This window comes from Meriones unguiculatus, chromosome 15 (genome assembly GCF_030254825.1).
Source record: "Meriones unguiculatus strain TT.TT164.6M chromosome 15, Bangor_MerUng_6.1, whole genome shotgun sequence".
NCBI lineage: Eukaryota > Metazoa > Chordata > Mammalia > Rodentia > Muridae > Meriones > Meriones unguiculatus.
The window spans coordinates 17011524-17027714 of NC_083362.1; the positions used below are offsets into that span (position 1 = coordinate 17011524).

At 37.4% G+C, this 16191-nt stretch overlaps 1 protein-coding gene across 1 annotated transcript in view; it reads left to right on the plus strand.

The window, feature by feature from the left end:
- Pja2 (praja ring finger ubiquitin ligase 2) overlaps window positions 1-14638 on the plus strand; it is a 57955-nt gene extending 43317 nt beyond the window's left edge. Inside the window, exons 7-10 of the mRNA XM_021640455.2 lie at window positions 1636-1747; window positions 7899-8013; window positions 8521-8642; window positions 12099-14638. Coding sequence (XP_021496130.1) covers window positions 1636-1747; window positions 7899-8013; window positions 8521-8642; window positions 12099-12224 — 475 coding nt within the window. The 3' untranslated portion in view covers window positions 12225-14638. The remainder of the gene's footprint in view (window positions 1-1635; window positions 1748-7898; window positions 8014-8520; window positions 8643-12098) is intronic.
- Window positions 14639-16191: the final 1553 nt, after the last annotated feature.

Genomic DNA, 16191 nt, shown 5'->3' on the forward strand with positions numbered 1-16191 from the left:
CAAACAGAATGATTGGGAAGTAATTTACTTCAACCATTTGAGTGGATTTTTGTATAGGAAGTATATGTACTCGTGTTGTTTTGATCTATTGGATAATAGTGCGCATGGAAAACTATTTCCTTTGTTTCTTGTATGTCTTCAGTATGCTGTCTCTTTGCCTGCCATCTCTGTGCATGTCCAGTTATTTCATAGATGCAGAGCTAATAAGAGTCACTAACTACAGGTCTCACGTTAACTGTGATTCAATTAAATCCTATTGGACTGATCCCAAGGCATTCTCCCAAGTGTGCTCTCCAGTTCAGGGTTTGATAACAGTCTTACGCTTGCAGGAATGAAGAGATGATGTAAGAATCGCTGTGCCCTGTGTGACACTGGTTGATTTCCAATACAGCTAAACTAAGTTTTTTTAATATATCTCTTTGTGCACTTCGTTTGTAATTTAGTGGTAGCCAACTGGTTGACACTATACTATTTTGAGCAAATGTGTATGACTGTTTCTAGCTCTGATACTCAAATACTGAGAAGATGTGGAAGTCAACAGAAGTCGGCCCTTAGATAAACCACCATTTTAGGATTTGGGTTTATAAGGGGATGGGAAAACACTTGCACAGTACACCCCATAGGCACTTGGGAATGTGGGTTAGGAGTTTCCCAGAGATTGGAACAAGGTAAAAATGTAGGAATTACCTGTAGAACAGATCATAGAAGAAATGAAATTCCAAGGCAAGAAGACTAAAGAGCAAATAACCAAAGGTGTTAACTTTGTTTTTTGTTTGTTTGTTTGTTTGTTTTGTTTTGTTTTTGTTTTGTTTTGTTTTTTAAGACAGAATATCCATATATAGTTCTGGCTGGCCTGAAATTCACTGAAATTTCCTGCCTCTCCTCCTTGATGCTAGGATAAACGTGTGCACTACCACGCTTGGATTTCCTGATTTTGAAATACTTAATTATTCTAGGGCCAGGGCAAAGTAGACTCTGACTTAAGGGTAAAGGCAGTAGCTTAACACCAGAGTCACATGTGTTTTTCTTGAAGAGTATATAGTTCTTATAGAACCAGAAGTCATAAAACTGAACAGTGTGGAGAAAAACAATTTTCTAGCTATTAATAAGTGAAAATGCTCTGATACTTAGCCAAGGGGAAGAAAACAGATTGAGGAAGGCTTGAGAAAGCAAAATCTTATAAAATCTAAAGTAATTAAGCAGTTCAAAGTGGGAAAGGGGTTAGGGAAAGGTCTTGACTAGTTCCAGAAGTCAGATACAACAATTCTTACTCATATTTCACCTTCACCCAGATTAGAAACTAAAATTAACTGAAAGGAAAATATAGGGAAAGGATTATGTGAGTAAATGTATTACCATTAAGCAGGCCTTTGAGTCAGAAACACAAAGGGAGAATTTCCTGCAAGTCTTGTGCAGGGAGATAACAGATTGGTGAGCAAAATGGGTTATTTAACTTTTTATACTTAACGCTTAGCTCTTCTGCTGTTTTTCCTATTCTTCAGCCCATACAGTTTACATTAAAATATTGCAAGAATTCTCTGCTTACAGAACTTGTACAGCCTACCAATGTGGTGATATGTAATTATCCTCACTGTAAGATTTCTAAAATCATAGTTATGAATCTTGTTTTTTCAGCCTGTTTGATGGTTTTGCGGATGGACTAGGAGTTGCTGAAGCTATTTCTTATGTGGATCCTCAGTTCCTCACCTACATGGCACTAGAAGAGCGCTTAGCCCAGGCTATGGAGGTATTTTTTTTAACTGATAAATACACAGAAAATTGGTAAAATATAAAACAATTTTAGCGTTTTTTAACTCTGCTGAAGAGAGGATGATTAGTTTCCTCAGTGAATTAACAACTGCTGAGTAATGACTGTTAGCAGTATGACTATGTGAAGTCACTTGTCATGCCAGTTTACTTTAAATTGGAATAGTTTTCAGTTTTTTCGACAGAATGAGAAATATTTTGCTTAAATTTAAGAAATGGACTTTTTCCTGTAGGAACTGTGGGTATGCAAATATGAATGTTTACACATACATACACACAGGCACAGAGAAGCATAGTCGTGAAGTTGAAGATCTAAGGCTGTGGTACAGAACTTTCCCTCTGTTCTCCAGACAGACTCACTATTACAGTTAGATTGGCTTCCCCTCCTGCCGCACACATGTGCATACTTTTCAGCACTGGGACACATTTGCCACCTCTTTTGCCTTTTTATTTTCTTAAACTAAAACACACAAACTTATTCTGAAATGTATTTCCCAAAATTAAAAGCCCAAATATTTCAATTTGGGAACTTCCATTAAACTGGTGAACCTCATTAAAACAAATCTGTCTTTAAATCATTAGTCATAAAGTGATTTCAAACTAAAACAGTAGTGCTGATGGGTTGGAAGAGAAAGGACTAAGAAACAAATCAGTAAGGGACTTCCTGGAACATTATGACAATACTGTATCTTGAAATTTTCTGAGTAAAAAGTTCAGTTCAGGTTGCTAAGTTAGATAATAGGCAAACAGATTTGTGTACATGAGCACTGATGTTACGTGTCTACGCTCCTTCCTATGTGTAATTTTCCATTGGAGAGTTAGTCTCAGTTATGCTTTCCTACTGTGTTGTTCCCAGAAATCACCATAGCGGAAATAGTATGTATCAGAGCAACCAACATCATGAAGAGCATACATGTAGGACCTTCCTTCCCAAAGCTGGCATGAACACAGTAATGGTATGGTGTGATAGCTTGCATCAGAGACATGATAGAGATTTAAGATTACTCTTTTCCATAAGAAATGTAACTTTTGAGTCAGCATAGTAAAGTAAAACTATACTAGGGGTTTGGTTTCACAATATCTTTCACTTTTATGACCTTAGATTTATATTTCCTTTAGTATGAAGGTATCCTTAAAAAGAAATGTTGAGAATTATGTAAATTTGTATTTATTACTAATGGGGACTGTGACATTTGGTTGAAAGAAAAGCTAAAAAGATTGGTCATGAAAGACATGCTATACAAAGGCACCAGTAGTGTGAACAAAGGCGAAGCAAGAATGAACACAGTCTTGAACTTGCAGCTGCTTCCACTGTTGCTTCTGCTAATGAGAACCCAGTAGTGGTGCCACTGTCAAAGCTGTTTTTACTTCTCTGTCCTTATGCTTCTGATGAGTGTTTTTCACACTCTCCCTTCTCCACAGCATTAACACTTTCACCGCATTTTAGCCCTCTACATTACTGAATTTTGGTTTTGGTCGAGTTATTTCACATCTAGATTATAAGTACAATTCCATTTTCCTATTATGCTGCAGAAATAATTTTTTTCATGTCTGGTATTCATTTATTTAGTTTTAAAGCATGGCACTAAAATAACTTAGATTTTAGACTTAACACTGGTTTCATTGAATAAACAAAAGTTGTAGAAAAAAAATCCCTGGATACTTTTATTTATTTGTCTACTAAGCAATACTCCTCTTCTATCAGTATTTGTTTTCTTTCTATTTCTCTATTTCTCTGATACTTGGCCCATCTCTCTCTTTAGATAGAAGCTTTGGGTACAGATCTTAGCAATATACATTAGACGCATATCAGTGTCTCATGTTTGAGTAAGCTCAGGATAAAATAGCAAACATCTTTAGTTTTCTTAATATTAGATATTAATATTAGATATTCTTGATATTAGAGCTTTCTACATATTCCTAAAGTTGGAAATATATATATACTTACATAAATTTATATAGGCATCTAAAATTTTCATTATAAGTCTTAAGTATACTAAAATCCACAGACCTGAAGAAACTAAATAACAAGGAAAACCCTAGGGAAGATGCTTTATTCTCATTCAGAAGGGAAAACAGGATAGACACCAGAAGCAGTTGAAGAGAACAGGAAGGAACCCATCATAGATGTCCTCTGAAAGACTCCACCCATCAGGGGATTGAAGCAGATTTAGAGAGTCAGAGCCAAACTTTGGGCAGAGTACAGGAAGTCTTATAGAAGAGTAGGGGGGATAGAAGGACCTGGAGGGGACAGGAGCTCCACAGATGTAGCCAATAGGCAGTTCAGTCTCCATGTGGGTTCCCTAGTAAGGCCCTATTTCTGACATGGACTCCGTTGCCTCCTCTTTGATCACTTCCCCCTGGTGGGGGGTTCATTGCCAGACCACAGAGGAAGAAGATGCAAGCAGTCCTAATGAGACTTGATGAGCAAGGGTCAGATAGTAGGGGAAGAATGCTCCCCCTTTCTGTGGACTAGGGGAGGAGGATAGGGAGAGAGCATAGGATCCAGGGGAAGGATTGAGGGGAAGATGAGGGAGGGGTCTACAATTGGGATATAAAGTGAACAAATTATATATAAAAAAATAAGTCTTAAGTAATAGTGCAGAGAAAATGTTTTTAAAAATTTAATTCATGGCTGGCATGATGGCTCAGTGGGTAAAGGTGTTTTCCACCAAGGCTAGCAACAAGAGTTCAACCCCTGAGACCCACCACGGTTTGAGAGAGCCAACTCCAGGAAGTTATATCTGACTCCATACCCATGCGCACTTGCATACATACATACACACAATGAAAATGTAATTTCAAAACAGTAATTCAGAAGAATGCTTTACAGTTTTCTCTTTTATAATTACAGTTACAGATAAACTAAAAATGTTGGCTAACACTTAAACATTATTTTACTGGAAATGATATTTCTTGATGAAATAAATGCTTTTTCTCTGTCGAATTACTTCTTGAGTATATTCTTAGAATGACACATATTCAGCGTAAATTTTATTTTTTATGTATGAATGATCGAGGAATTTTGTTGGAACAGATAAATTAGTAGGAAAGGAGTTTAATCATAGCATCATCACTCAGTTATTTGGTGACATTTTCTAAAAGTTACATCTACTTCCTTGCTGTGTTTCTTGTTTTAACTTAAAGCAAAGGATTTGTAAGTCTCCTAAAAGATTTATTTTTCTACTGGAGTCCATGTAAATCTCAATTCTTTAGGTTATACCTGTAAGTTACTAATTTATAAAGTATGAGAAAGGCTAGTTTAAGGACTATTTAAGGACTATGAAGGTCAAATAACACTTGGACTGTAGGTACACACTTATGCAGATTAGCTTCTGGAAAGACTCTAAGGTGATGGACATTGTTGTCCATAAGGATGTTCACACACACTCGTGAACCTACAAGAATCTTTACAGACTCACAAAAATACATTATACACACTGGGCAGTAAATCTTAGGAACATACTTCACAGATGTCAAGAACATGAGTTCTTGAGCCATCAAGACCACTAATTGGGCAAGGGAACTCCGCTTCATTACAGGAGTTAAACTTCTAGAACTGGAGAGAACCCACTCCTGCAAGTTGTCTTCTGACTTCCTTATAGTCACCTTCTGCGCATATGCACATACATACACTAAATGGAAAAATGTTAATTTAAAGAGCATGATCTGGCTGGTTGCATAGGTGGTGTGATCTTGGACTGTACACTTTAACCTTTAAGTGTTAGGAACCTCATCTACAAAAGGGATTGAGTAAAATTTCTCCGATAGCTGTTACAAGACTGTATTAATCAGGTAGCATAATGTTTTGTATAGTAATGGTAAGTTTTCAGGACTATATTCATGGCTTATTTTAGATCAACAGTCAACCAAGTTTTAATCATCCAGCATATCTTAAGTCTATGGTAAAGTCACTCAGATTAGTGTTAAACATTTATTATAATCTTCTTTAAATATTAAATTCTCATGAATTCATGTGTATGATGTACACATGTATGTGCTGGTTCACATGGAGATGTGAAGATAGCCTGGCATGTTGGTTCATGAGCACTGTCCTGTCGTTTCTATTCAGTTTCTCACTGGTCTGGAACTTATTTGGCTGGGTTGGTTGAACAAAGGATCCATCTGCCTGTCCCCATTTCCTCAGTGCTAGGAATACAGCCACATACTACCATGCTCAGTGTTGTTTTCTTTTTTAAAAGTAGGTTCTGGGCCCAACTTGAACTCAGGACCTCATGTGTACCAGGCAAGCAAAAACTATACCGAATAAATGAACCCCCAAGCCCTGTTAGAATTATGTACTTGTGGAATGACCCATCCCTACAAGTCTGAAGAATTTCTGTCCTCAGTCTTCCTTTTCCGACATTGCTTCTGGGATCTTTTTTAGACGTGGAAGAACTAAAATTTAATTCTCTCTTTCCACCTTGGCCGTGAATTGTATTACTTTAGTTACATCATACAGATGGAATAATCCAGTGTTTACCTTTGTGTGACTGGCTTACTTAATATAATGTTAAAATTAGTTTATGTGGTAATATGGTAGAACTTCATTTCAAAGCTAATTCATATGAGAAAGAGAGCGTGTGAGCGAGAGAGCATGTATGTTAGCAGTCAACACTTGGTTTGCTCCCACTTTCCCGCTTTCTGGCCATTATAAGTAATTCTTTAATCAGCGTGATGTATGGTATATCTAGACTAGCTCTGCTTTTGGGTGTTTTGAGTCTATACCTAGGGTAGAATTGCTGCATTACATGGTATTCTATTTTTATTTTCATTCTTTCATTCCTTTTGAGATTTTTAGACAGTGTTTCTAGTGTGTATCACTGGCCATCTTGGAACATCTGTAGACTAGGCTGGCCTTGAACTGACAGAGATCTGCCTGCCTCTGCCTCCTAAGGGCAGGGATTAAAGGACCAATGCAACACCAATGCCTGGCCAAGGAACTCTGTTTTTAAGTGTTTAAGAAATTGACATACTGTTTTCTGTATTGGCTATGACATTTTGCATTCCTACCAGGAAGGAGGCCAACTTTTGATAGCCATCTCAGTAGTAAAGTATTAAGCTATAAATTAATGGAGTATTTTAGCTTTGTGATCTTCTGATGCTGTTTTTAGGATATGCTGCTAACAAGTAATAAACTTGTGTAATATTAATTGTCTTGATTCAGAGCAGTTCAGAAAGATGATACCATTGTGACTTGGGATTGCCAGCATAGGTCTCCTGGAAGAGTATGACTTAAAGGATGGACAGGAAGTGCCAGGCACAGGAAGCAGTGCCATGTGCAGTAAGAACATGTCATGAAAACCAGCAAGCAGAAGAGACAAGGCCTGTCAGTTCATCTGAGCTGGGATCTAGAAGAGAGAGGGTGATTCGTACTAAATGTTCATGTGACTGTTTGGTTTTCCAGCCTTCATAGAATAGTCATTTAAACAAAATTTAACCCCTAAAAGAATTTGACCAGGTAACCTAGTAACACTTGTTGACTGACAGTGTGCATGTGCTGATTCTGTGCAAATAGGTAAAACCACAGGACTCGGGTGTTTTTACTTTGCAGACATTCTGTCGTCTAACTGTGGCATGTTATCTCATGAAGAGAGCCTTTCTAAAGTGCTTCCTTCCCTGATATTGTTGATCTCACACAAGAGCTCTTAAGTTGGAAGCATAACCATTCATCTGAAAGATGTACTTATAATGAGCAAGGGGATCATGGTTGACACAAGCTAGATCTTGTGATAGGTTGGGCTTTCTGCAGACGTGTGTGTGTGTGTGTGTGTGTGTGTGTGTGTGTGTGTGTGTGCGCGCGCGCGCGCGCGCCTGGTTTCTGGAAGAAGGAAAGAAAATGCACCAAAGTCTGGTCTTTTACTCCACATCTGTACACTATTGTGGCCTTGCACCTCCTAGTGCGTTCACATGCATGTGTATGTGAGGGGTATTTGACCTAATGATCTTGGTGGTAGTTTGTTTGTTTGTTTGTTTGTTTGTTTGTTTTTGAAGGGAGCAAAATGGCCCAGAAATAACAAGAAAAGCATATGAGAATATAATAAATATAAATTGATGATACTTCTCAAAATAGTTTCCCATTACTATTTCAAAGTATCTTCTAGCAAAGAACTGTGCTTTCTCTTTTTCAGACTGCGCTGGCACATCTAGAATCTCTTGCGGTAGATGTCGAGGTGGCTAATCCACCAGCTAGTAAGGAAAGCATTGATGGACTTCCAGAAACTCTTGTTCTAGAAGATCATACTGGTAAGATCAAAGTTCTCAAGTTTTGTGTAGCATGTTGTATATTTTGATTTAATGTTGGGCCACCTAGGAGATGAAGTAGTTGGTTACTATTTTTTTAAGCCAGAAATGGACAAACTTTCACCTAATAGAAAATGTTTAATAAAATGATAAAGGTGGTACATGCCTTTAATCCCAGCACTCAAGAGGCAGAGACAAGTGGATCTCTGTGGGTTCAAAGCCAGCCTGGTCTACAGAGTGAGTTCAGAACAGCCAGGGCTCTTGTTACACAGAGTAACCCTATCTTGAAAAACAAAACAAACAAACAAAATGATAAAGATCAGGTGTTTAGCCAGTGAACTTTTTAAAGAAGTAATGCTTAATGAAATTCCAAATTAATGTGCTAGAATCATGCTTACCAGTTAACTGATATTCTGCCTCTTTCATCTTCCATAGCTGTCATGTGATTCATTTTATTACTGTTGAACTTCATATGTCTGATTGATGATGTGCATTGCTTGTTGTTCTCAGCTATTGGTCAGGAGCAGTGCTGCCCAATCTGTTGCAGCGAGTATATTAAGGATGACATAGCGACAGAGCTGCCGTGCCATCACTTCTTTCATAAGCCTTGTGTCTCAATTTGGCTACAGAAGGTGAGCTTCAGATATACTTTCCTAAAATTAATTTTGAATAGTTTCTCCTACAAAGAGTAATAATAGTGACCTTTGAGCCAATACAATATTTCACATTAAAGACTGGCTGCCTTTTGTAGAAGTGTAGACAACAGGAACAATTAATATATTTTTATTCACAGCCCTGAAATTGTTTTCAGAAGTATCTCAAAAGATTCTTTTACACCACTCAAAGCATACTGTGATAATAAAAAAGTGTTCTTTTAAGTGTGCACAGGTGTTCTGAAAATATATGAGAGAAATATAGCAACCACCCCAGGGACCACACCTTTAGATTTTATCTCTGCCTTAAGGACGAACCACCAATAGTTTTAAGTATACTCGAGTTACTTAAGTAAAGAGTGTACTTAGATGCCATGCTCTCTGTTGTCACATGAAGAGTAGTTACCATCTAGCTTGCAAGAAATCTTCTAATTGCTTTCTTAGTATTCTTCTTGTGGTCATACTCTTTCTTCCTTATAAACACTCCTTCCCATTCCCCTTTCTGTCCATTTTTCTTTACTGTTTTTCCCTTTATTGTAAACTTTATATTCTTAAAACTGTTTAAAGTCTAAAATCTAGTATAGAAATGTCTACTGTTCCTTTAAAGAAGCTGTTGCTGTTACCTCTAGTGTTGTGGGTAAATGTATACTCACTTTGTAAGTTTCAATCTGCTGACATCTTTTTTATTATTCCTGTCTCCCTCAACTGCTATTTTTCTCTGCCTCCAATACCAATATTCTCACCTGCCAGTGGACACATCTACGCTTTCCCCAATTTCTGGCATTTATTGGATTGGTTTTCTTTATTTTTTTTTTTCTCCAGAAGGATTGTACAGGTTTTTCTAATACCTAATATAATTTTTAAATTTATTCCTGAGTACTTTTTTTTCCTGTTCAAACGTTGAAATATTGTATTCATGTTTTTTCTCCCCCGTTCATTTAGGTTAGAATTTATTGCTGTGATAGCTCTAAATCTATACATCTTATTGTAGAGTTGCTCTGAAATACTTCTATAGTTGGATTCATGAAGCAGAAAAATACATCTGAGCTGCAGTGTTCTTTTGAATTGCAGTTGAGAGTTCTGTACCTGATTACTGCTGGCTTTTTCTTAATTTTAAGGTGTTTTTTTAATCATCCATTGTTATGGTGATAATGTATATTGTACAGTGTTGTGAGAACTAGTGTGATGACCTAGGAGGATTCAGTGCCTAGAAATGTTAACAACGTAAATTACGTCAGCAATATTAGTAAAAATCAGAGATGGCTTGTTAAATAACGAATTGCAAATATAAGTTAATTTATGGTACAAGTTACAAAGACCTGTCAGCAGACTTCAGAAACCTGTATGTTAACAAAATGAGTGCTAATTGATGAGTGCAGATCATGTGTGTTTCAAGTCATTAAGACTTCAGACATTCTTAATCTGTTTATTTGCCCTTCTGTTGAGTATAGCATAGATGGCTATATTAAACAACATAATCTATCGACCTCAAATTTTATATAAAGTTGAAATAAATAGGCCATATCTTATTTAACATATTACTAATAACATAAACACGTGGTATAGAAAAGCTACAGTAAGTTAGCAGAAGTTAAGGTCAGATTAAAGTGGGAAAGGAACTTGTAATTCCTGTGCATGATAGCAAAGGTGATGTTAGTCAGCAGAAGATCTTTCTGAAATTGTTAGGAAAGCACTACTATGTGTGTACCTGAGCCTGTGGTTCATGCCTACCCCTGCACTTCAGTCAGCCTTTCAGCCTTCGCCTCGTTACCTGTGGTAGCTGCCCACTTCATTCCTTGTCTTCATTATAGGTATTGTGTAAATTGTAGCTCTGCTCCCATTACTTCCTTCTCCTTAAAGGGGAGAGAGATTGAGTTGATTACTCTCACTTGCAGAATAGTGCATTTTTGTCTTTGCTTTCAAGGTCTCTGTGCTCTAGCCTCCACCCTGTCTCTTCAGATTTGTTTTTCTGTACATTTGCTCATGTTTCTATGCATTTGTTCCTGAAGCCTGGCTCCCTTCCATGCCATCTGTAAGATGAGGTGATCTGAGTAGATAAGCTGAAACCCTAGCTTTTGTATCCTCAAGGTAACTAGCTTTCTTTACACTCTCAGTTACAGAGACTTAAGAAGGACTCAGTGTATTGTACAATCAGTTATAGTTGACACTAGATGATTCCACTGTATTTACCCATTTAATCCTCAAAGAACTGAAAAATGTACTGGTGTTCTATTCCTTATCCCAGTGATTGTCACACAGGCTAAGGTGAAGTAGCTGGTACATCCTAGGCCAAAACTGCACTTGTATATATGATGCTGTTGCTAGAGGCCACTCCCTGCAGCAAATACGCAGTCATTGTGCTTGACCTTGCTGTAGCATGGGCTGACAATCTAATTTTTGTCTGCTAAGGAAAAATGTTGTATGAAGACACTCCTGGGGAAAAGTTCCAAAGATAAACTTCTTTGTCAGCTTCAGCAGTATGATACCTTCACCAGCCTTCTATCAGGGAAAAGTGTTTGAACAAAGATCAGATTTGCAAGGAAGTCATCTGTTAGATACTAGATCTCTGTGGTCTTCCATTGGCCCTAAATTGTGCTCCCTTGCCCACCTTTTTTCCCAGGGCTGTGGTTGATTTCTTTTTTTATTGAGAAGGCACATAATTTGTCTCTTTAGAAAGGGATTACCTGGCTAATACAGTGAGGTCTGAGGTCCATCTGTCTACACTAAAGTAAGGCTGTCAGACATGTATACAATGAGGGTGGTCCTTCTGAGGCCATCATTTGGTGAACCAATTGTGTGGTGCCTCATATGTGCCTAACAGATGAAATAATGATTTGATTCTGATTGTTAGAAAGTTTAACTGTGACCTCCATGATGACATGCACTGATTCTCAGCTTTGACAGTAGCATCCATGCCATCATGGGAAGCTCTAAAATTATAATTCAGGGAACAAAAGTGAGTTTAATACAAGGTGCAGACATACTGTTTTTGTTTAAAAGAAGTTTGAGTCTGGCATTAAAATTGACATGACATTAAACAAAAGGCTTTAAGATTTTGTCTATGTCATGTGGATATGAGGTGTATTTTTTGTTTTTAAATACTTGATTGGGAGAGATGACTCAGCAATTAAAAATGCATATGCCTCTTACAGAGAAGCTGAGTTTGGTGCATAACACCCATGTCAGCTGGCCTCCAGTTGCTGTACTTCCAGCTCTGGGAAAGTCCAACACTCTTGTGGCTCCGTGGGCACCTGCCTGCGTGTCCACACCCACACCCCACACACGCACTTATATACAAAATTGAAAATAACAAATGTTTTTTTGAAGGTGCTTGATTTGTTTGTAGGATAATTGTACTATAATTTTTCTATAAAGACTGCTATTAGTTTATTTCTTCTGCTGTTAATCGGTTGTTGATTTGTTTCCTCCCTCCAGTCGGGAACATGCCCTGTGTGCCGCCGTCATTTCCCACCTGCAGTTATTGAAGCTTCTGCAGCTGCTTCCTCTGAACCTGATCCTGATACCCCACCTGCAAATGACAGTACTGCAGAAGCCCCGTAAACCGTAACATTGAAATGAGATCTAAATTCTATCACAGTAAATCTGCAAATTCCTTCTTAACCTGATGTGCAAATAATTATAAATAAATATATTTAAAATGCTATATATAGTATATGCTCTAGTTTAGAAAGAGAATATTAACCTTTCTAAACTGAATTTAGGTTTGCAGAACATACTAACCATTTTCAGGCTGAATGTTCAGGCAGTGCATCCACTTTCTTTAGTCGAATATGTTGGTGTTCATCGTAAAGTCAGTAGTCATCTCTGTGGCGTATGTTACTGGTTTTGTCTGAAGTGCTGCCACTAAGAGATCATAATTAAGCTCTTCTTTCCACATCAGATGTGAAGACTGTGATCACAACAGTAGTAAAATTTGGTTCCATTGAAAATAAATTGAATTCTAAAGCATGCATTTTCACTGGTCCCTTTGCTTTTGCTACATCGAAACTTCTTAGTTTATAATAATACTGAGAAGCTTAAGATTAAAGCTTTTCAGAATGCCAGACAAAGACTAAAATTTGGACCAGAACATGAAAAGAAATTTACATCTTAGATGTAAACCTCCTGAAATGGTTATATAATAAAATATTCATGAACATTGGATGTGTTTAAAGGCCAGAAAAGCATGTGAATAAGCTGATGTGCTCCATGCTTGACACAGTTACATGTATTTGGCCTTAGGAAACACTATCTAAGCCCTTATCCAGTCTGTTTCTGCTTATTAAACACTTGAACGTCCAGAACACTCTTGACATACTTGTTTAAGAAATTGGATGTTGTTGTTGAAGGTAGTTTAGTTTCTGAAGTACTTTAGAAGGTCTGAAGATTTGCACATGGCCTTGTTTGTAACTACATCACCCCACATGAAAATTGCCCAGCTGTAGGTGGTCACATGGAGTAGGCAAGTCCATCAGACACACTGTAATTGGCAGCTTACAGCTGAGACCTGATGTCAGTGCTAGAGAGCTATGGCATACAAGGTACAGTACTAGAGCATACAGTGAGTGCACATCTACCTGGTCCACTGCCTACCTAGTTTCGGGAATGTTTATAGAGCTCCCGGAATGCACAGTTTCATTTGATTTGTGTAATATCTCTGAATATTTCTATTCTTTTTTCTCCATTCTTAATAATAAATGAATTTTCACCGTTGGCACATTTGAGGCTTAAATATAAGAAACATAAACATTTGCATTCTGATTTTTTGCATATATTGTAAATGTGGCTGGTATTTACAGCAGAATACTGTGTATCCTTTTATGGGTAAAAACAAAAGTGAACATTGCATGCAAGTAATGTGGTGAATTTGTAATTTAGGGGTTCTCTGGGGCTTCTGTGACTTTGGATGCTTACATTCAGGCCTTAATGTTGCTCTAGCTAGCATGTTTCCTTCTCATGTATATAGTCAACGTTGTATAAACTAATCTTTGCTTGTTTTCTACTCTGTGATCTTTCCATACCATATTTCATTGAGGATCAGTTAGTGTCAAGAAGTCATACCAGATTAACATTAGTTCCCATGTGTGTACTGTGGACATTTGTGGATCGTGTGGTTTATTTGTTTTCTCTTATGTACTGCTGATTAGCTGCGGCACTTGCTGATTAAACTTACATTGCTGCAGATTGCTTTGTAACAAGCCACATGTTATGTTTAGTCAGTATTAAGGGACCTCGGTTTTATTCTCCTAGATAGCAGCTGTCCCAAAGAAAATATTTCTTCTTTGCCTATTCAGATTTAGCTATTATCTGCCAGTTGTTAAAAGGTTTGGTTCCAAACTCAGCCAGAGAGTTGAACGTAAGGTAGCTGTTGTACTTTTTGCCTTCCATCTGTTATCGCCCTTCATTGTTGGCTCCCTACTACGTATACACAGCTGCTGTGAAGAAGAAAGCTGAATAAGACTTGCTTTAAATTTTTTAAAAAGGAAAATAAGGTTTTAGGACTTCATGGTGACAAGCCAGTATAAGCTGAGCCTGACAAGTTCAGACCCCAGTACATTATTGGAGCTTATCTTGGATCCTTTGGAAAGTTAAGAATATATGAAGGTAAATTAGAAATAGTGAAAATATTAATAAAATGACATGTATCTTATTTCTTTATTTTATGTTGTTACTTGGCCTAATAATTTTAATTTTTTGAACTTTTTTTTCTTATAATATGAATGCTGATATTTAAAGTTCAACTCATGTGGATTTCTTTTGTGTTTCTTAGTTTATCTCTAAGCTAACTAACTTTTAAGATTATTTGTGATATGGATTTATATATAAGCTGTTAAATATATATGAGCTGTTAAAATGGAATGCAAGGTTTTCAAAAGCCCAGGTCTAACTGTAATGATTGGTTTATTGTTCTACAATCCCAGCCCGCCATTTTCCGTGTAAATCATAAACAATAAACAGGATATACTCGGTGGTCATTTCTAATATTTAATTGTGTCATCCTATCACTTCTGGAACATAACCCCTGAAGGATTTAAGGTCAGTAACAAAGGACACAACTCTTAAAGAACTGCGGACTGAGCTGACTGGCGTTTTCTCTTAAGAAATCTAGGGGACCACATAGTCACCTACAGAGGCAGCTGGCAGGATGGGCTGCTGCAGAGGCTCTGACAGAAAGCTGTTGGCCCTTTTCTGCCTGGTACCTCAGCAGTCCCACAGTCCTCTGCAGAGCCCGGGCGGCCTCCTGTGCTGGCTCAGACTGCGGAGACTCTTGAAGTCTTGTGATGCCTCATGGGAGTCTCCAAACCGAACACCGGACTGCTGTCAAATATGCCTATTCAGAAAGGTCTCATGGTTCACAAAGGGTTCAAAGGCTGAAAGGCTTGTTTCTGAGTTGGTTGCATAGTAGATTATATCTATGTTATCAAATTATTTCTACAAAAATAATTTTGTTCAGAAAGGTTAGAGTTCTAATTTTCTAATAAACATGCTAGAAAAATACAGTCTTGAGTTAAGAATAGCAGTGGTGTAAAGTGGCATCTTTTTGTCCAGCCATTGGTGCTACAGTCACCTTGTACCCATGCAGAGGCCATAAAAACAGCATCTTTTAGATTCTCTATAGATCGCATTTGTCTAAAGCTAGAATTAAACATTCTATCTCTTCTGTGTGACTACCTCTTCATACTCTCCCTTGAGTTTCACATTTTTAAATGTCACATTATATCTGATCCAGACCAGTCTAAAGCTGGCTCTTGCATAAGGTGAACGGTTCTGTAATCTAACTAAAATACATGGTTTTGAAGCATTTTTACCAACTTCAAAGTTATTCTGAAGATGCAGGTGCAATTAGTTGCTATTATCAGTCTTTGGCAAGTATATGGCATGGCTGAAGAACTACACATGCATTGCTGTTAAGCCCATATCTACTCCTAACTTTTACTTATATGGTTCCTAACCTAACTTATATAGATTCCTAACCTTACTCATACAGGTGCATAACCTAACTGAAGGGCAATACTCATCTTCACTAATTTTAATGTGGAAATACCCTTTCAGACTCTGTTAGCTTCAGTTTTGAAGCATACTTTCATGTTCACTGAGGGATTTATTTGTTCGTTTGTTTTTGAAGTTACTGGTAAGTATTGAGGACGGACTATAAAGGCCTAGTGAAACCCTTAGGTTGATACATTAGTACTTCTAGTTTGCATAACTATCAGTCACCTTGTGTGCCCGTTTCAGCCTTTCCTGGAAAAGACATGGTAAAATTTTTGCTGTGTTTTAAAGATGTGTCTTTGAAAATAGTTTAATCTGCTAGTGTACTAAATTAAGAAAGGAAAGGAAGTCAGCTGGAAATGCTTCCTTAACAAAACTATGGAAACTCTGTTTCCTGTTGCTCATATGCCATCTGTTTAGTAGGCTGTTCTGTGTTTGATAAGTTTTCAGTGTCAAGTTATCTTAATTTCTGGAACCTACCTTTTCCCAAAATGTGCCTAAAATAATATAACATTGACAAGACATAATTACTCTGCTT